This window comes from Podarcis liolepis (assembly GCF_965112155.1).
Source record: "Podarcis liolepis genome assembly, chromosome: 14".
NCBI classification, from domain to species: domain Eukaryota; kingdom Metazoa; phylum Chordata; class Lepidosauria; order Squamata; family Lacertidae; genus Podarcis; species Podarcis liolepis.
In genome coordinates, this window is record NC_139569.1 from 3,289,859 (window position 1) to 3,315,420 (window position 25,562).

The 25,562-nt window shown below is 45.1% G+C and overlaps 1 protein-coding gene across 8 annotated transcripts in view; it reads right to left on the minus strand.

The window, feature by feature from the left end:
• The window catches only part of SDK1 (sidekick cell adhesion molecule 1), a 596,711-nt gene that overhangs the window by 67,654 nt on the left and 503,495 nt on the right, over positions 1-25,562 (minus strand). For all 8 annotated transcript variants that reach the window (XM_083474661.1, XM_083474660.1, XM_083474664.1 and 5 more), the window contains exons 30-32: positions 14,448-14,642; positions 6,570-6,771; positions 2,295-2,398 (exon numbers count right to left, since the gene is read on the minus strand). In XM_083474661.1, coding sequence (XP_083330787.1) covers positions 2,295-2,398; positions 6,570-6,771; positions 14,448-14,642 — 501 coding nt within the window. The remainder of the gene's footprint in view (positions 1-2,294; positions 2,399-6,569; positions 6,772-14,447; positions 14,643-25,562) is intronic.

A 25,562-nucleotide genomic window follows, 5' to 3' on the forward strand; every position in this document is an offset into this window, starting at 1 on the left:
TATGATCATCTCAGGTAAAACTAAGATTATGGAGTTCTTGACAATATGCTCAGTGAGGGTTGCTTTACTTAAACAACTTTTCCAACTTGGAATCAGCACACATTCAACTTTGCAGTTGATTTGCCTGTCCAGAGAACAGAACTAGATGCTCCCATGCATGCTGTTTTTCATGCATTATGCTAAAAGGGGCTTCTTAAGCTATTATGCACTTTGCACATCACTTATGAATGCTCTTAACGGAGAGTTTATGAATAACAGAGAGTTTTCAGAAGAGACGCTGAATGTGCACTGCAGCCAATGTGGGTTTTAAAACAAAGATGATCCAAAGTAAACTTGACACATGAAAGCCACACAAACTGGAGTCACTCATCTTTACAACTGCAGAGTTGCTGTCCAAGAGGAATAGTACCTCCACATTACAGCCACAATCCAGAAGCTCTTTGGACATGGGGGGGGATGCAATGGACACACCCCGCTCAAGCTTCCTCCTATCTGCAAACCCATTCACTCCTGAATTCCTCCTCCAAAACTATTTGAGCATTGCAAAAGTCCAAATGTGTGAAGCAGAGCACCCTCTTCCCTGCAAGTCCCCACTCCTGCTTTCCGCAGGAAGAAAGGGGTGGTGGTGTTAATAGACAGGATTCATTAGCATCCTTTAGTTAGACCCCACCCCCAACCTCTGTTATCTTTTTTGCAGGGAGGGGTAGATAACAGCAGAGGTGCGGTGGGAACACATTTAGAGCTTGGTCTTATCCACACTTTGCTCTTTCCAGGCACAGTCTACAATTGAAAGCTCCATGTCTGAGCACTTACCCCAATCTCCAATGCTTTGCCTGCAAAACCCCACTCTTCAAAGCTCAATCAGAGTGAGCTTCAATCTGCAGAAAACCTGAACTGAGTTTGCTTCAACTGAGTACTAAAGCTCAGGGAGGGGGGAAGCCTGGACATGGGGCATGAAAGTGCTAGACTCTGCCTGGAAAGAGCAAGGCAAAGGGTGCGTATAAGCCTTTTGTCCTGGAATGAAGGGGGGTGGGACATGATCTGAAGTGCAGTCCCAGATTTTGAGAGGAGTGAGCTCATGTTTTCCACCCAGCTCCATTGGATGCTTTCTGTAATACCTCTCTTCCCAATGCAATGCTGGAGAAAGATCTGGGCATGCATCTTCATCTCAGATCAAGATCTGTTCCCAATAACACACCAGGAATCTCAAACACACCCACACCCACACACCCAGGGTCTACTGACTGGGCCCAAGCATGCCATTGCCTGTGTTTCAGCAGGACAGCTTGCCAAAAGTTGTATCCTCTGAAGCTCACTGGTTCAGCAATGTTGGTCGATTGAAGAAACCGTTGTGGTTTCACTTGCGCTTATGGAGCCTCAGATTTCAGCCTGATTCTTCACAATGTGAGCATCTTGTCTCCCGAGAAAGACAAAGTTCCTGTTGGACCAGTGTACCTGTTTCTCTATTGACCTGCTAGATTGTTTATCAGTGTACCTTTTGGCTCATGCACCTGTCTGCTACCACCTTGTCTTGCCTTTCCTCAGTCTTACCATCAGGCAATTACTTTCCTTTCGCCTTCTGCCTGTCCACTGGGGATGTGGATGTGCCTCTGTACCCTAACCCTTGATACCTTAAAGACTGCCTTGAATAGGAAAGTTCATGTCTACATCAAACAACCGTACACATGCACTGAACAATTACTGTACTCCATTTATTATTATTGAACAAAAAGCACCTGAAACTCATCCAAGACAAAAGGGTGGGGGGAGAAGCACTTTGCAATTGTAAATTGCTTTTTGCCTGTACAAACTAGCAGTCTAAAATGTTTGTGCTTGCTGGACATGCACTCTCTCTCTCTCTCTCTCTTTCTCTCTCTCTCTCTCGTTCAACCATTTAGCACTTCTGCAGCCTGAAAGTGGATTTGGAGTGAAAACAATTGGAGAAAGTTCTCCAAACATAGGCTCAATTCTACATTCATTTTTAATGTTCCTTGTTAAATTATTCAATTTCAGGAAAGATAATGGTTCGTTAGCACAGAACCTGGAAGACAATCAAACGGGGTTTAAATCAGCAAGATTCATTATCTGAAGGCACTGCAGGGCAGTTCACTGTTGAGGAGGCTAAACTGTGCTACTGCCTCTGTCAATAGTGCCCAAACGGTGTGTTTTAGCCCTATGCATCTTCCTGTCTCCTAATCCTGAGGTGCAATGCTGGGACCGAATGCACTGGGGGGGTGGATCCCCTGGATTACTGTGAAACAGCTATGCTCAGTTTTGAGCTGGGGCACCCTTACCATCCTGCAGCGTTGTGACTGCTTCCGTCTCGGCTCCAAAGTCGCTGTCTCCAATATCGTTGGTTGCTTTCAGGCGCAGCTTGTAGGAAGTAAATGGGTTGAGTCTGCAAAATGGGAAAGGGTTAACAGAATGGGGATCAATGCTTCTCTCTGGCTATCCACAGCTGCCTGGAGCAGCTCTCCCCACAACAAATATTGTAAGCGCAGCTTGTATTACCCAGTATGTCTTCCTTTTCCTGAAGCCACACTATTGCACCATGTTAAACTGTGGAATTTGCTTCACCGAGAAGCAGGGATGGCCACCGATTTGGATCGCTTTACAAGAGAGTGGAGGCAAATTCATGGAGAGGGCTATCAATGGCTAACAGCCACAATGGCTGCGTTCTGTGTCGGAAGCAGTATGCCTTGGAGCATCACTGCTGGCAATCCCAGGTGGGGAGTGCACCGCAGTCATACTCCAGTCCTCCTTGCCTTTGGGGCTTCGGTTTGACTGCTGTGTGGAAGAGAATGATGGACTGGATGGGCCCCCTTTGGCCTGATCCAGCTGCAGCCAAGCTCTTCTGATCCAGTTCAGAGGCACGAGCTGACACCCAAACACCCCCCTTTGCAGGGTTCCTGTTTCTCAAGTGCTGCTCACGCTCTTCAACATGACCTTTCTTTCCCGGTGATGGTCAAATAACACCTGCCCTTGCTCCACTTGCAGGAGACAACAGTGGATTAATCCAAGGGCAAGCAGAGCAAATGGAAGAACAGATGAACAGATGATGTGGGCTCCCAGCCACAAGGATCTTGGCTAATCTAGGAGACTGTGCTCCAGGAGTGCTGCTTTTTAATCGCGGTTGCGTTTCCAACTAATAGTGTTACTCAGCTTATTTAACACAGACAGTGACAGGGGATTCCCTGCAGGCTTTCTGTGTACTCAGTGACTTTAAGATATGCAAAGACTGACTTCCAGCTGAGGTGACTTCAGCAGAGCTTCCAGCATAGCCAGCGGGAGGCTCCCTTTGAGTCGCTAACAAGGTCTACTCGGGTCCAGAGTCCCGCGTAATAGGCTTAGCTAATTAATCGGTTGAAGCCAGTTGCTGGGCTTGGTCCTGGAGGGCCACCGAGCAATGCAGATAAGATTACCAGGGACGGAATATTCAAACGTGGTGGGATAAAACAGAGGCGTGATGGACAGTGTGCGCTAAATTGCTCTGAGCAGCCACCGCAGGGAAAATGCTCTTAGGAACCTGGCAACACATTTGCCCCTCCTTGGATCTTGGTAAGAAGAGGGGGGGGGAATTAAAAATGAAGACGGGAGACTGGCTGCTATGCACATGCATGCTCTAGAGTTGCTGCAATCATGGGAATTGCAGAGGGAGAGCAACCTGTGGGTCTGCAAGTTACATTTCTCCGTTGGATTGAACAGGGAAGTGGGAAAGGCACAGCTGTCCTGTTAGACCGCAGGATATAGATGCTATTTGATCAATTCTTTCACAACAGGACAGGGGTCCCCAACCTTTTTTGGGCTAGTGGATACACTGAGAATATTGAGGAAGTGCTGTGTGTACCAATCAAAAAAATGGTTGTGTGGCACAATACAAAACTAATGAGAATATAGTCACTTCTGCTCCCCCTGGAAAACCTCAGACTTGCCCTGGGAAGTCAGCTATGTCCTGGTGGTCCTGCTTGTGGAAATCACACAATATTCACACACCCACACCCAATATATACACAATGAGGATGTTGTAGTCTAATAACAACAGGGAGCTTTCCCCAAGACCAGAAGAAAATATACAGGTTGGTCATCTTTCTCTCCCCCTCCCTCCCTCCCTCCCTCCCTCTCTCTCTCTCTCTCTCTCTCTCTCTCTCTCCCCCCCCTCTCTCTCACACACTGCTGCACACATACAGACCACAAACACACAAATACCACTCTCTCTTTCTCAGTCACTCACTCATGCACAAGCATATCACACAGACATCTCTCCCTCTGTCTCTGCCCAAGTGCATCTCTCCCTCATGGGCTCGTCCATTCCACGTCTCCAAATGCAGTACAGTTCTTCATACATGTACAAATATGGTTTTGGTTTTTTACCCTTGCCAAAACTTTGTTTTGCATCAAACTCGTAGTAAACAAATCTCAGAATCTGCACACACACACACACACACACACACACACACACAGAGAGAGAGAAACATGTACACGGCACAACATTCATTGGGCTGTATAAGAATATAAATCCATGACAAACCCACAACAGCAGTACCAGTAAAACAATATAGGCAAGGCCCAGCACCTCAAGATTCTTGTCCCAATATAGGGTTTTTTTTGGGGGGGGAGGGAGGGCTGACATGTCCTCAGTCCCATAGAATTGGTGCCTATGACTTCATGTAACAGCCCTGTAAGCACATCAGAATCAGTGCTCAATAAACAGACAACCCCTGTGCCCTGCAGCCCATTATTTTGATGGTGAAAATTATTGCCCGATGAAGTAATTCCTCACACTTGAACATTTTCAAACTGCAGTGAGCTGGTAGTTTCTAATTTGATGCCAAAGATCCGCATCCCATTAGCCAGTTTCCTTTGCTGGTATGCCAATACGATTTTCAAAAGAGCCTCATTTCCTTCAGAGGGCTCTGTGTGTGTGTGTGTGTGTGTGTGTGTGTGTGTGTGTGTGTGTGTTATGAACAGCAAGTGGCAAGTCTCCTTGTAGGTACAGGGTGGCTTCAGCAAGCAATCACTTCAAGAATTTTAATTCCAGCACAATCTAATGAAGGCTGGATAACGCAGTTTAAACAGGGCGATGTTATCTCTCTATTCCTCAGTATGGCCATACAGATAAAATTGCCCTCATTTCATCTGAAAACAAGATAAGGAACTCACAGAGACAGAATCTCAATGCAGCAGAGGGGAATGAATATCAAGTATCGCTGCAAAAAAGGGACTTTGCAAAGGTCTGGGTTTTCCTGCATTGCTGTCGGGCTGGGCAAGGAAAGGAGGAGGAGAAGGCGGGGGAGGGGAAAAGCCAGCCGTTTGCCAATTATCTCATGTTAAAACAATTGGAAAACAATTTGTCTGGGTTTAAAATTTCACCCTCCCCTCTGATAAAGACTTTCCACATGGAGTCCAACTGAGAATGAGGGCTGCTGCTCCCCGCCCCAAAAAAACAAGACTGGAGGGAAAACAGGGTGGATCTTTGTAAGCAGCCATCAAGCTACCACACCCCCACCAAGGCAAAGCACAAATTTGCATGGAACTTGTTCACCTTCATTGATTTGTCAGAATATTACCGCCGTAGACTAGAATCAGTAGCACTTTCTTTAAGGTTGGGATGGGGGAGCATTACACATTGCATATCTGCAGTCAACCTAAGGCTAAAGAAAAGCAATGTCTCTGTACACCACTTAACACAGTGCCACAGAATCCAGCTGCTGTCCCTTTTACTGCATCCTGTTCAATATGAACAGAAGAAAACAAGATTAAAATGATGGATCAGGCCAATCATCTATCTGATCCAGCATCCTGTTCTCACGGTGGCCAATCAGATGCCTGTGGGAAATCCTTAAGCAGGATCCAACCACAAGAGCCCTCTCCCCTACTGTAGTTTCCAGCAACTGGTATTCAGATGCGTTGCTGCCTCTGACCCTTGAGGCAGAGAATACCCAGTGTGCCTAGTCTCTCCTCCGTGAATTTGCCCAATCCTAAAGCTATCCATCACACCCACCCATCTCAGGGTCCTTGTAAACCATTCAAGGACACCTGGGATTTCAAGGTGGAGTTGGAAGAGGGGCACAGGACTGCAGATTTGTGCCAGGACTAGAACCATATGTACAAATGTAATCAATAACCTATTACTTTATTCTGGATGAGTTCTCAGAGCCACAACACAAAAACCTATTCACTCCCAGAACCACTGCATTCCCTTTAGCAGGCCTGCATTACAGCAACTGGGTGGACGGTTGCCCCCAAAGAGATCCTCTTCAAGTATGGACAGTTCCACACCATACATGTGTCTATTCAATGCACATGACTTTCTTGAAAGAATCATAGGAACTGCAGTTTCCCCATCACAAAGCTATCATTTGCAGCACCAATAGCAAACTACAGTTACCAGGATTATTTGGGGGAAGCCATGTGTGCTGAATGTGCCTTAAATTCTGAAGCAATGCCATTGACCCCCTTCCTGCAATGATGGAGGAGTCTTTTTGGGCCTCCGAGGTCAGAAGGTGCTACCTGTGGTCAAGGTGTGCTGTGTCTCCTGCCATTTCTGGCTGTGAGTTTCTCTGTGGTACCTGTCAATTGCACAGGAGGTAGCTTCATGGCTGATGGATGAAGAGTATGTTTGCCACTCGCCACCGGGAAGCTCCTTAGTTTGCACTGTGAAGTAGCGCACCGGAGAAGACCCATCGCTCCCAGGAACCCAATGTAGCTGCAAACTTCGGGACGTCACTTCAGACTGGGGGACTTTCAGGTCACTGGGAGGAGCCGGTCGTTCTGGAATGAAATATAAATATTGTTATTCTTAGAAAAAAAATAAGATGGTAGGCAGTAAACAGAAGACCCCCAAATGCAGAGACACTGAGCCCAACTTGTTCTTCCATATGTTAACAATATAATAATAATAATCTATAATTTGTACCCCGCCCATCTGGCTGTGTCTCCCCATCCACTCTGGTTGGCTTCCAACAAAGATTAAAAATACATTAAAATGTTGTTGCATCAATGCTAAAAGAGGCAATACGGCATGTTGTACACTGAAAGAAAAATATATGAAAATGATGTACCGGTGGTATTTGACTCCCAGTAAGTTAGCAAAAAATGTATAGGACAAGTACAAATATCTGCTGGAAATGTAAAGAAAAAGAAGGTACCTTTTTATCATATGTGGCGGACTTGTATGGTAATGAAAGCTTTGGAGATGATGTATAACGAAGTGAAAAAATTGTTTGAAACAACCTTTGTTAAATAAAAAACAGAAGCTTTTTTATTAGGAATTAGAGGCACCAACATTCCAAAGAGCAGAAAATACTTTTTATGTATGGAATAACAGCTACACGGATGCTACTAGCACAGAGGTGGAAAGAAGACAAGAGAGAAATGGCAAACCAAGCTGATGGGACTATGCCAAAATAGCAAAACTGACTGGAAAACTCAGAAACCAAGAGGACAAAAACTTTATAAAAGAATGGGGAAAATTTATAAGTTATTTAGGAGACCACTGTAAGCAGATGGAAACACTGGCAGGATTTTGATTTCACTTGTAGTTTAACAAATACCACGGACATTATGGACTGATATAAAAGTTATATGGAGGAATATGCAGTTGTAAATGTTCAAAATGGGACCCCATGGAGGGGATGGGGGGAAGTCATGAGATTCAGAGGAATCTCTGTATATGGATTTATATTTGGATTTTGATAACCTTGTATTTGCAAAATCAAATAAAAATGATTTTTAAAAAATGCTGAAAGAGGCAATTCTGCTCCCTGTTGAACAGCCCTTGCTTCTCTGGGCCTTGAGGAAAGCGAAAGCAAAAAGGAGGCTTCACAAGGGTCACCAAGGTCAGAGAACACCTGTGGTTTCCACAGGTAGAATCAATGCAAGGCTGAGATGAAATGGTTGTGGAGAACTTTGCCTGAGAAAGCCCATAGCCATGGCTTGAACAGAGGCTGCATGAGACTGAAATTTCCTTATTGAACTCTGCTCCAATTTTCCAGCCTGCCTAGATACTTCCACCCAGGTTCTTGCCCTCTGTTCCAATTCTTCCTCCCTCCCCCAGTCATCCCTGGCGTCAAGCTCCAGTCTAGCACTTAGATCCTACACCCTGCCAAGTTCAATGTGTTTTCTGCAAGCGCTGAGGTGATGCCCCAGTTTGCCAAAGGTGACGCAGGTGAGATGGAGAGGAAGGAACAGACGCCCACACTTGTAAAAGGCCAGATTCAGCTAACAGAAAGCCTGGATCAATATAACTTTTTCTGTACCATTTTCATTCTGTTTTTATGCCAATCACATTATTCCAGCCCTAACACCACTCTCCCCTCGTGTTCTAAGAATGTGAGCTATTATTTCTTCTTATGAATATAACATCCCATGCCAGCCTTGGTTCAGTTCAGTTCAGTTTTTGTGTGTTTGACTCATGAAGTTCTATTCTGTTATTTGGGTTATATGGATAAAATTCAACAAAAATATTTTTTTTAAAAAGGGAAAATCTAAAACACATTCATGTTTATAAAGGGCAAGGTTAAAGCATCCCACCCCATCCCACCCACTCAAGGAGGCCACAGATAATTTGAAGCCAAAGGCCTGGCGGAAAAGAAATGTTCAAGTCATGAAACAGGGCATTTTTATGAACTCCTCTTTACGATTATCTGCAACATCTCTTGTTTGTTCCCAGGCAACTCCAAAGAGCAGATTTGGGGAATGATCCACTGCCCAAGACAACAAGGAGCCACAGCCCTCCGAGTAAACCCCGGGGAGTCAATGCCGTGTTCTTGAACTGCTTCCCTCAGTCTTAGCCAGCATGGCCAATGGTCGGGAATGATGGGAGCAGAGGTGTAGCAAGGTCAGCTGGTACCCAGTGCGGAAAATTTCTTGTCACCCCACCCCACATTCAAATTATTAAAAGAAGGAAAAATAAGATACAGTTGCAAGTGTTATTTTCTGGTTCATTTACTGAACATTGAGAGCATAAGGAGCTTTGGCTTGGCGCCCCAGGAGGTCATCCGCGGTGCCTGCACTCCCCGGAACCCAACCATTCTTGGTGGCCGCTGTAGCCTTGGCCTCCACGCGCGGGCCACTGTTTCCTTGGCAGGCTGCCACCACAGCCCAAAACACCGAACCGCTGCTGGCAGAGGGCTAAGGACGTCAGCCTCGGCAGCATCAGCTGTTCCCTTGCCTTCGCCCTGCCCGCAGCTGATTGGCCAGCTGGGTTGGGGGTGGGGTGAAGGTCCCAAGGGAAGGAGGGTGGCACGCGGGACCTGGGAAGCCCCACCCACTTCTCGGAGAGGAGTTTCAATAAGTTTATTTTTAAAATACAGTGGTACCTCTGGTTGCGAACAAGATCTGTTCCGGAGCCCCGTTTGCAACATGAGCAGAATGCAACCCGTTTCTGCGCATCTGTGCGTGCATGGGTCGCGATTCGCTGTTTCTGCGCATAACATCATTTTTGAGCATATGCGCATGCGCAAGCGGTGAAACTCAGAAGTAACCCTTCCCGGTACTTCCGGGTTGCCACGGGACATAACCTGAAAAGATTTAACCTGAAGCAAACGTATTTTCTGATGGAAAATAAGGGGTATTGGTAAAAAGACTTTTAAAAATATGTAAATAGGGATTGACAATTGGAAAATTTATATGCATAATAGGTTAACATCTTGAGTAAGGATAAATGTTAGAGGGTAAGGACTTGCTGAATTAAATATCTGAACTGGAATACAAAAAGGGAGATGTGAGGAGGTCAAGAGACTAGTGAATGAAGTACAAGATATGAAAACACTAATCTATTTTCTGTTTTGCTTTTTGGTGTTTTTTTCCTTTTTCCTTTTCTCTTCTTTTGTTAACTGTTTTTTCTTGTGTTAACTGTTTTTTCTTGTGTATTTTTTATGTGTTTTGTTTTTGTATTTTTCCATCATTGTTTTTCTTATGTTTAAATTTTGAAACTCTTTATTGTTTGTGAAACTTTAATAAATATTATTTTAAAAAAACAAACAAATGTAACAAGAGGTATGACTGTACTTACTTTTTTCCAGTTTGTCACCCCCCCTTCAGTGGTGGCACCCAGGGCATACTGCGCCACAGCACCCCCTTCCTACGCCACTGTATAGGAGTCCTGCAGGATCCCTGGAGGGCAGCTCATTCGCTGCCCTGGAATAGATAGCATTAAGCCGAGGAGATTTGCCTCCCCTAGCAAAATGGACACTTCACACATGGCTGTGTTGCACACACATGCGCCAACATCCCTGCAGTGCCGTGCAGCATTTTAGGGCAAGCCCAATGAGTGAAGCAGGCAGGGACTCTTCTTGAGTCCCTGCACTTAATCACTCTGAAGCACCAGCGTTAAATAAGCCAGCCTCTCACAAGCAGCCAGGAAATCTCTGGAGGCAGTGAACAGTTAACCCTCTCACACGATGAAGGAACGCCATACTAGAGCACTCCCACCCTGCAACCGTCTCTCCAAAGCAGCACCCATTGATTTCAACCGAAAAACTCAATAGAGTGAGGAATAATTGTTTAATTGTTTATCATGGAGCTTATTGATTCTGATTAAAATGTGTGGCATGTAATAAAGCAGGCATTGATCAGCGAAGCCACGGCGGCTCACCTCTAAACAACTCGTTTCATCCCACCCCATTGGCTCCCGATTCTACAAAGAGGGACGTACAGCAGCTCAGAAACCTCCAGCCACTTCCCACAAAGAATAGTTTGTCTCCCGAGTTCCTCTCTTGCCCTGCCTCCCTGGGAACGTTTGCTTTATGGCTCAGCACCTCTCAGCAGCCCTCTATCAGCAGACGATGCCAGAAGAATAGAAAGCCATCAGCTTCAGAGAGTCCTCAGCGCTGATGTTGGGAGCCTTACAGGGCGATACAAAGGTTGGCGCTTAAGTGCTCAGGGTTATTCTCTTGGAGGAAGCAAATGTTTGCTGGTCCCCCAGGGGGGTTGGATTCTCTCTTCTCATGTGTGTACCTTAAAGCAGGAAGCAGGGCTGCATCTTGCATTCTCTCTCTCTCCCTCCCTCATGAAATTTATATACTCTTTGATGGTAGGGGAAAAAAACCTCAAAGCGGTTTGCAAACATGATAAAACAATAAAATTTATCGCTAAAAAAATTGCAACCGGCCATAGTTTAAAACATACAGAAAGTTTAAACCATGATAGAACAGACTAAAATAAATTAAAATGCATGCAAACTTTCTAAACTTCTGGGTAAGTTAAAGGTAAAGGGACCCCTGACCATTAGGTCCAGTCGTGATTGACTCTGGGGTTGTGGCACTCATCTCGCTTTACTGGCCAAGGGAGCCGGCATACAGCTTCCAGGTCATGTGGCCAGCTTGACTAAGCCGCTACTGGCGAACCAGAGCAGCGCACAGAAACGCCGTTTAACTTCCTGCTGGAGCGGTACCTATTTATCTACTTGCACTTTTGACGTGCTTTTGAACTGCTAGGTTGGCAGGAGCAGGGACCGAGCAACGGGAGCTCACCCTGTCGCGGGAATTCGAACTGCTGACCTTCTGATCAACAAGTCCTAGGTTCTGTGGTTTAACCCACAGCACCACCCGCGTCCCTTAAACTTCTGGGTAGGCTTGTCTAAAAAAAGAATTCCAGGAAGGCACCTGCCTGATATCAATTGGCAGGGAGTTCCAAAGTGCTGGTGCTGCCATACTAAATAATCTAGTTCTTTGAAATAATGTGGGGGTATTATGTGGCACCTGTAAAAGTGCCAACTCCACTGATCAAAGAAGTTGAGTGGGCACAGGTGGGGGAAGGTGATCTTGTAGGTAAACGGGTCCCAGGTTGTTAAGGACTTTATATGCATATAATTTGGCCCAGAAGCAATTAAGCAACCAGAGCAGATCTCTGAGCCCAGGTGTTATATGCTGATAATGCCTCACTCCCGTCAGCAATCATGCTGCAGCATCCTGCACTCATTGTAACTTCCAGATCAAGCAAAGCAAAAGTTCCAGTCCTTTTCTTCATAATGATTTCAAAAACCTCCCACACTGCCCCATAAGCTCCAAAGCTGCTAATAGGAACTGGTACCAGCCCACAGGAGTTTAGGCAATCCCAAGAACAATTATTTCTGGCAGGTGAGGCCAACAATAACCCCCGACCAAGCAGAGAGTCCATGAAAGGGACTGAAGCTGGGAGATCCTGAATGCCAAGTGTATCCTCAGCTCATGACCTGCAGTCCCCCTTCAGTGTTGTTTTTTTTAAGGGCACAAAGTCTTTCTATTGTCCCTCCTTCAAACAGGGTGAGAAAAAGTGATTTCTTGTTAGCAGCAGGGATTGCCATGCAGAATCTCGCAGCTCCACTCCGGGCAGGCTGCATCGAAAGCCTAAAGGGCATCTCTGTAACACTGAAATCCATAGGATTATAGAAATCCAGGGCTGCTTTGGTCTTAACAAGTGCACTGGGCTATAAGGAGCTCAGGACATGCTTTGTATTTCTACATAACCGATTGACACATAGGTTCCTAAAGGAGCTTAAAGGATTACAGAGGTGCCCGATTCCCACTCCAATGTGAATGAAATTTAAATTTTGGAGTGTCTAACTCCCAAGTGCTCCACCCCAATTTTAGGGTGGAAAAAGTGAGATGCTGATCATAGGGTTGTCGTCAGAAACACCAACCCCACATCCAGTTTCTCATTCCCCGCAAAGGGAAAACAGGGCAGGATGTGGTCACATCATACGCACAGCCTAGCCCCAGCAGCACCCTAGAATATGGAACAGGGGAGGGGAAATAAACGCTTTTATGTTGTCATCACCTTACAAAACATGACAGAGAGAAGAAAAAGGGACTGGATGCAGAGTTGCCCATTTTGCGTGGCAAGACTGTGACCCACATCCTTTCCAGTTTTGTTCAAATCTGACAGTAAAATGAGAGCCACACCACATGGTATAGAAAGATGTTGGTTTATCCTGCAAACCTATTTCCGAGATCCTCCGTCAACTGTGCCTCCCTCGCTCATTCCTCATCTCGTGTCTGTGCTTGCCTTTAGATATTAGGCCATTTGCCATTCTAATGAAAGACCAGCTCCATCAGGCCTACTCTCCCCTCAGCTGTCACCTGGCAGAACCTATTCCACCCAGCTGCCTCCGCGGGAGAGATGAGAAGCAGGGCTCATTCATCAGCCTTGCTCTCTCAGGCACTCCCTGCCCCTGAACTGTTTCGTGCCACCTGGTCATTACAAGTGCTACTATTAAAGTAGTGGTGCTTGAGTTTGCTTTCTTCCTCTCCCCTCCTTGTCCCTTTCCCCTTCCATGTTGCATTTTAAGATTGTAAGCCTGTGGGCAGGGCTGTCTTGTTTTAATTTATTGCAAGTAAGCTACTGGGAGCCCTTTTAGCTGAAAAGTGGGGCACAAATGCTTCTATATGGACGCGGCTGGGGAGGTGCGAAGCAAAAACTTACGAGTTTTATTTCCAAGTACCCTCCCTGCACTTAAATGCATAGCTGTACAGCAAACCCCGTGCGTAGTTGCCCCCTAATTTTAGTACATGCACGGTCAATTTGTGTTTTTACGCCATCCAGTTCTTAGGAACCTAACTACTTTTCTCTCTGATTGCTCAGCAGGGTGTGATGTAGGCAGGACACAAGGCCATACATTAGGGGGAAGGCTGTATTTTATAGAGCGGCTCTTGTATTCAGAGAACCCTAAGTGCTTAACAGTAATGGGGCCCATTGTTATTGCTACAAGAGAGAAGGAAATTATGTGATGCAGCTATTAGGCACACAGCAGTGTCTCTCACATAGTTTTGTTAAATTAGCTTTATCTTGGACAGGGAAGGAGAGCGGGGAAAGATGCTTTCCAGAACAAGAGTACTCTCCTTTCTATTCTATGGAAGAGTGTCTATTTGAGGAAGGGGGGGGGGGATGCTCACATGGATAGGCTTAAAGAGAACCGGATACTGCTCATTCAGAGATGCCTGACAGATGCAGATGGTTGTAAATGCCCAAAATTTCAGGGCATTTCACCAGGATCGCACAGGGCTTGGAGGTTGCAGCAGATGTGGCAGCAGACGTGGTTAGGAACTGGTGGGCCATCGGACTTAATTGGTGCTATATATGATTTGAAGTACGTACCCCTCCCTGCCTCTCCATTTGGCGTGTTACAGTGCTATGTGCTGTCAATATTGCCTGAAAGGGGGTTTGATCCCCATCTGCTCACTGATTGTTTGCAAACAAATGGTTTTATTACAAAAGGCACCATATATCTCCAGCATGACCTACTTGCAAATAAGCTGACCCTCAAAAATACAACCCTGCAAGGTTAAGTGCATGGAATGGGTTGAGCCACAGAGGTCCAGGTTATTTCCTGGAACCTCTTAACCCTTCTATCCCAGATTGATCAGTGAGATCACCTGCAGGAGCATCAATGGTTGTTCCCTGAGTTGGTGAGGATTATTGGACAACAACAGGAAACAGAGTGTCATGACTGCAGCTGCTGCCATTACCTCTCTTTTCCGTGGTGATGACTGTGGCTTCCAGAGGCTCCCCCCAGCCCTGCCGGGTCTTGGCAGATGCTCGGAAGATGTATGCTGACTCAGGGAGGAGATCTGTCGCCACAAACTGCCTGACGGTGGAGCCAACTTCAACGGTGGTGAACTTGTTTGGGCTGCTGGTTGCCAGACGGTAGGCGATTTGATAGCCTGAACGCAGAACAATGACAAGAAGAACATGGAGAGGTTAGTTTCCCCAGTCTTTTAGTAGAGGGAAAGAGCCAAGACTATTAGTACATCCTAATTACTTATTTATTTGAATGCAAAACAATGGAATTTGCTTCTTTTAGTGTTTACCAGCTGAGCTTTAGAACACACACGCCCTCCTCCAACCGCCCGCCCAATGCAATGTATTATCTGGGAAATTACTGGCTTGGTGATGAATGGAAAAGCCCTTCTGAGTGATAATCCACCATGAAATTTGTTTCACATTTCATTCTTTAAAAGAGCGAGATACGAGAACAGTTTCATCTTCCTCGAGCATATTGATGCGCTGTGAAAATGCCACCGATACCAAACAAAAGTAGACACATACACACACAGAGCGGATTTTGACAAGGCAAGGATGTTCGAGGAAATATATCAGCCTCTCTTTACCTCAAACCCCCAGAGAAGGGACCAGTGGCGTAGCGTGGGGGGTGCAGGGGGGCCCGGCCACACCGGGCGCAACATCTGGGGGTTAGGGTTAGGGGGCGCAAATCCACGGGTTAGGGGGCGCAAATCCATGGGTTAGGGGGCGCAAATTACTTGCCTTGCCCCGGGTGCTGACAACCCACGCTACGCCACTGGAAGGGACTGAGCAGGGGATCTCAGCAGCCCTTCAAATAACAGGTGCCTAGGCAAGAGGCCCTAAACACAGACAAGATTCTGGTGCCCAATGTACTTTTTCAGAGTTCTTTCAGTAGAAAGAGCCACAGTTCTCATCACACAGTCTGAGGGACAATCAAGCAAAGTGGCTGAAGCAGGCAGTGGTGTGTGTATGGGGGGTATTTTATTTGCTTGCTCAGCACTCAAGCTTTCTTCCACCATGCTGATGAAGGCAGTGCATATAAAGATCCCAGGGGATCTTCCAATCACCTACCAGACCCAGACTGGCTTATATTGGGGGTGGAGCGGGCTGCATTATACACCAATGAGAGGATGCCCAGGGGCATGAGTGAATAGCTGGAGACAGGTGAGGGGTAAGAAATTACCCGGCCTCTGTAGAAGCCTTTCCAATAGTTCTCACTGGACTCATTACCTTGAGAGTCCTGTGTCCTGTTCTGGACTCTCCAGTTTAAGGAGGACATTGAGAAGCTGGAATGTATGCAGAGGAGGGCGACCAAGATGGTCAATGGTCTAGAAACTAAGCCTTAGGAGGAATAGTTGAAGGAGCTATGTTTAGCCTGGATAAAAGGAGACTGGGAGGACCCTGTCACATGGGAGATGGAGCAAGCTGGAGGTTTTTAAACAGAGGTTGGATGGCCATCTGTCAGGGATTCTATAGCTGTGGTTCCTACCTTGTGGGAGGGTTGGACTCAATGACCCTTGGAGTCCCTTCCACCTCTACAATCCTACTATTCTATGAGTCCAAGTATCTGCATCAGCGTAGCATCCAACAACACCTCATGGGCTACTAGTTGGAGGATGCACCAACTGCTCAAGCTCATTCTGCAAACACCTGCCAACATGCCAGCCTCGCTTTCTTCTGCAGCTCATGACAAACCCAGTCCAGCTGTTGAGTTCCAAAATCAATTTCTATCTGGGATGGCAGGGATGGTTTTGCTCATAGCGAGAACAGTTAAATGTTCCATCAAGTTACATGGTGGGGAGCATGGAGAACGGCAGCCAAATAAACCCCAAACAGAAGCAGCTGGTCTTGATTGTGACAGACATCTGCTAGCCCTCTGACTGTCCTTTGAACTCCAGAGTTCTGCAGAAACATGAAACTGATGCCCATCCCCTCCGTGGAACTTGATATCCCTGCTGCAGTTTGGAGATTTGCCAAATTTCAATTGCAATGAAAGAAAGGGAAAGTGGAAGCAAGAGAGCATCCTCCATGGATGGAGAACAGCAGAAGGATGCTGGTGAAATGAAAGGCTGGATGGACAGCATGCATCTCCTGCTGAAGAGTAGCATCGATGACTGAGGCAAGGCGAGAGGTAATAAAAGAGGATTTGGAATGTACTTTGTAGAGCCAATTTCATCCATACTATGTATTCTCATGCAGGCTTTGTAGCTTAATTGGGATACAGATGGTGGTAATTGTGTGCAGTGGGGCTAGTGATGCTTTTGCAGATATCCAGTCCTCTCCCTATATGTCATTGTCTTTCCCCACCACCACCCTGGAGGAAAGAGGATAATTTGTGGCAGCTGAATGAGAAAATGGATGCTTCTTTTGTTTCCCCAGTCAAAGTGTCATTGTGAGTCACGTCTCATATACTTTGCTGCTTCAGAGGCGCCAGAGGAGAAGACCATGTTTCATTGATACTCAAATTGCAGCAGACAAGAGTTGAGAGCAAGCCCAGTGGCTGAGGCCCATTTTGGAACTAGGAAATGCACAGATGAGAGATTAGAAGAGCAATATAGATTTTCAAACTTGGCTCTGTAAAATCAAGGACCTAAAGTGGGTTGTTGCTTTGCCAGAGCACCTGAACCACGCGTGGGAGCCAGGAAGGGTTACGAGGCGAGAACAACCAGAATCAAAACAGAGATGGGTATATGGTTCATTTTCAAACAAGCATAAACGACTCTGCCCTTAATGACCAAAACCAAATTATTATGAAAAGATCAAAAGCTCCAACGTAGCAACTTAAAAAGCTAAAAAAAACCTAAGAAAAGTGCAAATGTTTCTAATGTTGCCCTTATATTGTTACATATCACCCCAATCTCTGAGTGGCTTAGAGACTCCAGGGGCTCCAAGTGTTTTTCCCAGAGTTTGCTTTCCTTGGAACGAAGGTCAATGAAGACTGGCGTCTTTAGGATATATGGTTTTATTTATGCATATATGCAACCTGAGCATAGGATGCAGGGGCCCATAGCATTAACAGTGAAACAGATTTTTGCTTCCCCATTAGGATTGTCTCTGTTCTCCAGCTTCTAGCATCACTCCACATACACACAGACACACAACTCTGGCTATTGTTCTTTTAACAAGAATCATGTGGCATCCAGCCAGGTGAGGAGAGTGGAGGGAAATGTCTAACCCCCACTTTCCTGGAGAGCAACATCACTTAGTTGTAGCTCTTGCAACCCAGCTCATTCTTTGGGATACAGATGAGGGCCCTCAACTGGCCAGGCAAAGCCATCATCTTAACTGGTTTGGCAGGTTCTGCAGCCTCCTCTACTAGATTCTAGCCTTTACTAGGTACAGAATCACAGGCCTGGAATGGATGCAAATATATCATCCAGACTGACCTTCCCCAAACACATAATCATATATAGCTTTTGTTTAAATTGCTGCTATTTATTTATATAATTCCTGCCCCACCTTTTAGGCCAAGACCAAGCAAACACTATTGTTCAGAACAGGGACTGAACTGGAATGAGCAACTGACACCCACCCACCCAATCTATAAGAAAGGGGTAGGCTCCAATTTTAAACCAATGCACATTTATTAAACAAGTAACTTAGATCCTGCCCAAACCTCTTCTGAAACCTGGATATTTTCTTACTTCAGCATGACTTGTATTTAAAAATACCGGCTCTACATTCTATGTAAGAAATTGGCAGTTGACCTAGAGAAGAGCGAAAGGATTCATCCCATTCTTTGATCTGTTTGGAATCTGCAACATGTTAACAGGAACATTAGATGAACATTGTACCAGCTGGGTGCTGTTAGGCATTCACATTAAAAAGAGTCAATCTTCAGAGATCATTAACTACGCTCAGCTCGTATAGCAACCAGAAAGCGAGCGAGAGAGAGACTCAATTTTGAATCTATTTAGTTTTACCCTTTGCAAATGTTATGTAGCCTGCCTAGGTATGTGTATCTCACAAGGCACAATGTGAAATCTAGGCCCAATTTAACAAATGCTACAGCACTTTATTTAACTATTTTTAAAGCTTTGGAAAAGAGATCACACCGAGGGAGGTGCCAAAGGGGTGTGCTCTGACCTTTTCCAGTTTCTGTACACATGCAGAAAGCAGAACGAAAAGGCGCAGCAAGATTCAGATGGGATAAAATAGGCTGGAGGAAGCAAGGGTCGGGCGAGAAAGACGCTGTCATGTGTAGGAAGCCGCGAGGAGTGCCAATGTTGGAGAAGAAATTAAAGTAAGCACTGAATCAAAACAAAAGCCTTAAGGGGAAACACAAAACATTACGAGGAAACCAACCCCAGTCCATAAAGTTATTAGAGTAAGTACACATGCTATCAAGAGCAAACTGTTTCGATCTGTTTCATTTCTTGCTCTGTTCCCCTTCAACTATAATGTCAAGTCAAGCATGTACAGGATTGATACAACGGCATATTCAGCTATTAGTGCATTCAAACACTCACTCAGCTGGTTGATTATAAGCATCGGCTTGGATTCTCTCAGCAAACGGCACCATCCATGCCCTCTACACGCATGGCTCTGTGTGTAAGGGACGGGGATTCCTACTGGGATCCACTTGAGATTCTTTCCCACTCTTGTCACCAGTAAATGGAAGATGTCCCTGATCTCACATAAATGGATTCAGTGTGTGGCCAAGTTCTGTTTTCTCCGCGGGCCAAACTCACAATATTGTCGCATGCCATTCCAAACTCCGAGTGGCAAAAGACTTCAGGGGTGCCTGCCCTTTCCCGGGGTTCGTTTTCCTTGAAATGAAGGTCAATGGAGGCTATGGTATCTTTAGGATACAGTGGCACCTCGGGTTAAGTACTTAATTCATTCCGGAGGTCCGTTCTTAACCTGAAACTGTTCTTAACCTGAAGCACCACTTTAGCTAATGGGGCCTCCTGCTGCTGCCGCGCCACCGGAGCATGATTTCTGTTCTCATCCTGAAGCAAAGTTCTTAACCCGAGGTAATATTTCTGGGTTAGCAGAGTCTGTAACCTGAAGTGTATGTAACCTGAAGCGTATGTAACCCGAGGTACCACTGTATATGGTTTTGTTTACACATACACACAACCTGAGCACAAGATGGAGGGGGCTCACAGCATTAAAAACCAAACATATTTGCCTTTCCAGGGATGCTCCAAGTCACCACTTTCGGTTCAGCACAGAGCAAGCATGTCTCTGTTTCTCCAGCCACCAGAACCAGCCAAAACTCTCCCTCACACACAGTACCCCTTGGCTTATTATTCTCCATCCTAGGATGACATGGCATCCAGCCAGGTGAGCTGGGAAAAGGCCCACCCATTTATCTCTATAGCAACAGAGCAACCTCTTTGGACATGAAAATGGCAGTACTTAACTGCCCAGCCAAGGTTAGCAAAGAATTGGTTTGGCTGGTTCACCAGGTTTGCTCTTATGCATTGTTTCCCCGCTCCCAAAATTGTAAAAATATAACAGCCACCACTGTCCCCTTCCTTCACCTGCTCACCTCCAGGGCATGGAAGGGAAAATGTGGCAGCAGGAGGAGATTGGGGCAGGGAGAGAAATGAGCTGGAATTCTGGATGCTGCCGATATGAATCAGCAGAACTGGAAGTATCTAAATTCTTGCATATGTATTTCTAGGGCTTTCCTTGCCAGGCAGTTTTTCATCATTATCATTTATTTCCCCAAACATTAGAGTCTTTCTATGCCTTGAAAAAGTATTGCTGTTGCAACCTCATAACATATCCAGGCTCCATTCTATGCTGAGTCTATTCCTCTATTTTTTTATTGTGATGTTCTTTACTACGTTCAGCAATCTTTTGAATTCTGTTTTATACTGAGTTTCTACTCCTCATGTCTTAATGGCCTTTAAAAAGCTTGCTGCATTTATTGCTACGTTGCTTCTGTAGCCCCAGGGCATACATTAATTTCTCTTTGAACACTTTCCATTTACCTCTATCGATTTCTCTCATTTGATTTCACCCAAGCAGTTTCCCTAGTCTTTGCTTCTTTTTTGTTGCAGAATTTTCCCATGGAATGATCTCACTTCTGCATTATTGCCATGTCTGGAGACTGCTTCGCACAACCATTGTTTTGAGCTGATTTTTCAATCCATGCTCTGCTCCAAGTACAGACTTAACATTTATGTAGTACTAGGGGCTGCCCCCCTGCTCCTGTTGCTTGCCAAGACTGCCTACCCCCACCAAACTTCCTACTCTCCTTGCCAACCCTCACCCCTTCCTTTATACCTCACCTGAATCCCCATCACCTCACAGCTCCTCTGTGTCCCTCCACCCCTTCTTTATTCAAACTTCTGATGCTGTTTAAAACCACCATTTTAAAATCCGCCTTTTCTTCTTCTCCCTCTCTCCCTGCCTTTATGCAAATCCTCTGATGGAGGCTTACATTTTTATGTATATAGGCAGGGCCATCTTTAGCATATGTGCCGCCGGGGTGCAAAGATCCACCCAGCGTCCCATCACTGTAAGTGATGAAATTAAAAGGTGCTGTTGTGAATGACAAGCACCGCCGCTGGCGTGGTGGGTTTTTGATAAATGAGGCACAAAGTCAAAAGTTCTTTAGTGAAACAGTAGGAATACATTTCAGTAATACCTAGGTATATATGTATTTTGTTTTTCTAGCTTGGTCAAAAATATTTTTTATTTCATAACAGGTAGATAGTTAAGAGCTTAGGCGGCTTCAGCGGCAGGCGCCTGGTGCCCCCCAGAATTCGGTGCCCAGGTGCCCCGCACCCTTTGCACCCCCAGGTAAAGATGGCCCTGTATATAGGAAGAAAAAAGGGGGGCTTTTGTAGTGATGGCAAGCTCCCCAGAGACTCAAGTCAAGTTGGCTTGGAATAAGGTTCTCTCCCGCCACACAAAATTGGGAATTAGCTCAGCAATGCAAACAAGTGTGTGCCAAACATTTGCAGGCACTCCAAGCACCCATCATACCCTCCATTGTCATCTTTCCCTGCTCACACAATGCCACAACAAACCTCACTCAAGGCAGGAAAAGTAGCAGTGGCAGAGACAGAGATGACTGGCATTTGGAACGGAATGGAGACTGGATATATTTTTAATAAGCAAAGCTTTCACCAAAACTGCTCCCTCCCCAGTGATTGACCAGAGTGGACAGTCATTCAGATACTGCAGGGCACTTAACAATCAAACTTAAAGGGATTTTTGACTGGCAGATTACATAGGGTGACTGGCTGGTGCAATAATACACCATAAAATCAAGGGCGGTGAGAGGGCACATCAAGGAGATACTGACAAGAGGAATAGTGAGCAACACCCAAAGGCTGTGCTACCAAGGATGGCAGTATAAATAAGACCCAAAGAAGCACTCTCTGGAACTGAACATCCTAGCATCCTCATTCCAGCAATGCCTCTGGAAAGTGCAGAAGGTGCAAGGGCAACCAACTGACCTCTTGTTTGTCTCCAGCATAAGCTACTTGAGGGAAAACTGCCTCTGAAGAGCTAAGAGCTGCTAATAGACCTGTCACCCATTATTTTGTCTAGCAAAGAAAATCCTGCCGAGAAGCACATCCCATCACGTGCAATGGTACTTACTCCCAGGTAAATGCACATAGGACTGCAGCCAAAACTGAAAGTTGTTGTGTTGTTTTTTTAAATAACTCAGCTTTGCTCGCCACATTTTATGATTGCATGCTCTGCAAATTTATTACATGTTGTACAAACACCTGCAAATTTATTACGTTATACAAACACCTGCCACTCTCGTTTGGGTGTGACTCCCCATATAAACCTGACACTTGCCTCTTTCAGGTTACTGAGAGTCCTTCTTTAAAGTCTGAATTTTACAAAGTGTGCCAAAGGTGGTCTTCTAATGACGGCTGTACAAAGCAAGTGACTTTGGCATGCTGAAGCTTTCTGAACCAAATAAAAGGCAACAGTTGAATGTATCTGTTAAATGTTAGGTCACTCCAAGGCACCTGCTTCTTTCCCCAAAGCAAACAGGCAGGAGTGTGGCTTTGTACTTGGAATACTAATGCTGCTTTTATGCTCATCATCACCATACAAAGCCCTTCAGAACCAGCACCGGCAGCCTCTAGAAGCTGTAATGCATACCTGAAAATGCAGACATTTATTAATTTGTTGCAGCACTCGAGGAGAGAAGGGGGAAACACCCTGCATAATACTGAAAGGTTAAAGTTGCTCCAGTGTGGATTTTTAACATTTAGCATTTCAAAGGCTGAAGGTGGGCATGAATGCAGCATGAGATCAAAACACCCATTTTCTAACTTGGACTGCATCCAGTTCTGCAGCTGACGTTTTGAAATACATCTGTATTTCCAGAAGTAGCAAGGTGACGCTATGCCTAAAGAGGAGAGAGGGAGAGGTCTGCATCAAAAATACAAGAAACACGGCACCTCTTTCACAGTCTCGGAAATAAGAGTTAGAGTTCACCAGAAGGCACTGTGAAATATTTAAACTTTTCTCTCTAGGAGCCTCCTGGTTTTTCATACTGCCGATCTCCAAAAGGCTGAGTTATGTTTTGATCTAAGTTATTAAAAAACATTTATTGCCAAGCCCTTTGTATCCTCACAGGGCTACAAGATGACAGCAGCAAGACCAATGCAAACAGATTGAATTAAAAGTTATTTTTGGAGGCAAGAGCATCTTAAAGAGGCCTGCTTAAGCTTTCAGAGGCACAGACTCTTCTCTCAGCTTTTCTATACAGAACAGCTGAGCTGGAGGGGGTTATCATCCCTTCCTGACTCATCAAGTGATTGACCTGGTGTCTGGGGAGGAGGCAATATGTACCCCCATTAAACTGTTAGGCTGGGCAGAGGCCATACCCCACTGCTGTGTCTACATTTATTTATTTATTGCTGCAGCTACAAAATCAGTGTGGTCTTTGAGGGCACAGATCAAATGTCCAGGGCATTGGTTAGCCACAGCTGGTTTAAGTCACAGTTTATTTCATAAACCACATGTTAAACATGAGTTGTCTGACAGGCAATCAAACAAACAGTGACTTATTTCTCCAAACTTTGATTTGTTTCCCAAATCTTCTTGCCTTGTGACTTTGTAGCTTGATGAGCATCTGAGACAGCATCTGCAACAGCATCTGCATGTAATATCAGGCCATAGATAAAGTGAACCAAGGTTTATAAGCCAACCACAAGAAATTACATATTGTGAGCCTGATCAGGAGAGCCCTTAACTAAAACCTGAAAGGGGGGGGGGAGAGAGAGAGAGAGAGAGAGAGAGAGAGAGAGAGAGAATATAACAGATGACAGGGGAACACCTGGTGCTGGGTATAATAGCTTCATTGATGCATAGGAAACTGAAGCAGTGCTCCAGAAACCTGCTAAAGGCAGGAAACCACAAGAAGGAAGTAGGTATAGGGAATGACTCTTGGTTTTAGTTGTCTCTGTACTAATACACAGAGTATGGGAAACAAACAAGATGAATTTGAGCTTTTAATACAGGATGGCAAAAATGGCTTAATAGGCATTGCTGAAACTTGGTGGGATGAGAATCATGACTGGAATGTAGAAATTGAGGAGTATAACTTATTCAAAAGGAATAGACCAAACAGGAAACAGCAGTGGGATATGTAAAGGATGTTTACACTTGTGAAGAGATCTATGACCTGGAACATGGAAGGCAGATTGAGAGTATATGGGTAAAAATGATAGAAGAGGGAAACAACCACGACCTTAGTGTGGGTATTTGCTATAGACTACCAAGCCAGAATGGGGACTTAGACAATGCCTTCCTATAGCAGATTACCAAACATTCAAAAAGAAGAGATGTAGTAATCATGGGACACTTCAGCTACCTCCACATCTGTTGGAACTCAAATTATGTTAAGCAGTGTTTTTTTTCTGGGGGGACACAAAGGTACAAATACCCCTAGTTTGGCCTCATTGAGAGGCAGTATTTCAATATGAGTAGGAAAATGAGAGTAGCCCTAAACATTTTTTTTAAGGAAAAAAAAGCACTGATGTTAAGAATGTAACGTGGATCCACAATACAAAACGGTACTGGTTTTACACCTGCATTGCTGTCTCTGCTTCTCTCCCAGTGTTCTGAGAATTCCCTACTGGAAGATCTTTAGCTCCTTCATGATTTACTTGGCGAGAAGACATGACAGTCAATCCATTTAATTGTACAGTACAGACAAGTCTTCAGTATACTTCTTGCTGATGTATCTTTCCATCCTATTTTCTCCCCTGAGTTCAAAATTACTTAGCCTTGGTCCGAAAGTGGAACATCAGAAAGCCTTCATTTTTTAGTTTCTCAGTTCTGTACAGAACTTTGTTCATTCACAGTTTTCAGCTCATTCATATATTTTCCCTCCTCTGCATGACAAACGCACTTATGCAGATTGATATAACTCTGCTTAAAAAAACAACAACCTGCTTTGAGGTGATCGTGCGCATAACTGAAGCAGGAATCTTTTTCTGCAGAAGTACAGAATCAGCGGCACAATTGCAAAATGAACAACAGTCAAACTCCACCAAATCCCAAACACCTAAGCTGTATGCACATTTGTATCAAGAGTGGGGGAGAGCATGTCCTCATCATAAAAACAAAGGAGAAAAAAGAATATTGATGTGATCACATATAACCACTTAAAATAGTGTAATTTTGCAGTGCTTTATTGGTGATGCAATGTAGAAAAATGGATACTAGTGAAATGAAGAAACTGAAGTTATGTAAGAACCTAGGGAGCCTGTATCAAGTCAAACTGTCTACCTCTACTGTTTGGTAGCAAGTCTTCAGGATTTCAGAGATGACTTTCACTGCGCCACCTGGAGATGCTAGGGACTGAACCTGGGATCTCTTGTATGCAAAGCATTGTGCTCTACCCACAAGCTATAACTCTTCTTCTAGAAACTGGACAAGTTCCGAGGGCAGAAGAAAATATTAGAAATGTAATGGTTAAGTTGACATTCAGGAGGAGCAAACTCAGGGTGAAGCAAATCAGGGAAACACTAAAGGAACATGGGAAATCTTCTTACATCTTATATTTCTTCATGTGAAAGCAACATTAAGGTACTAGTAGGCGGACACCAGAGTGCCCAGATATG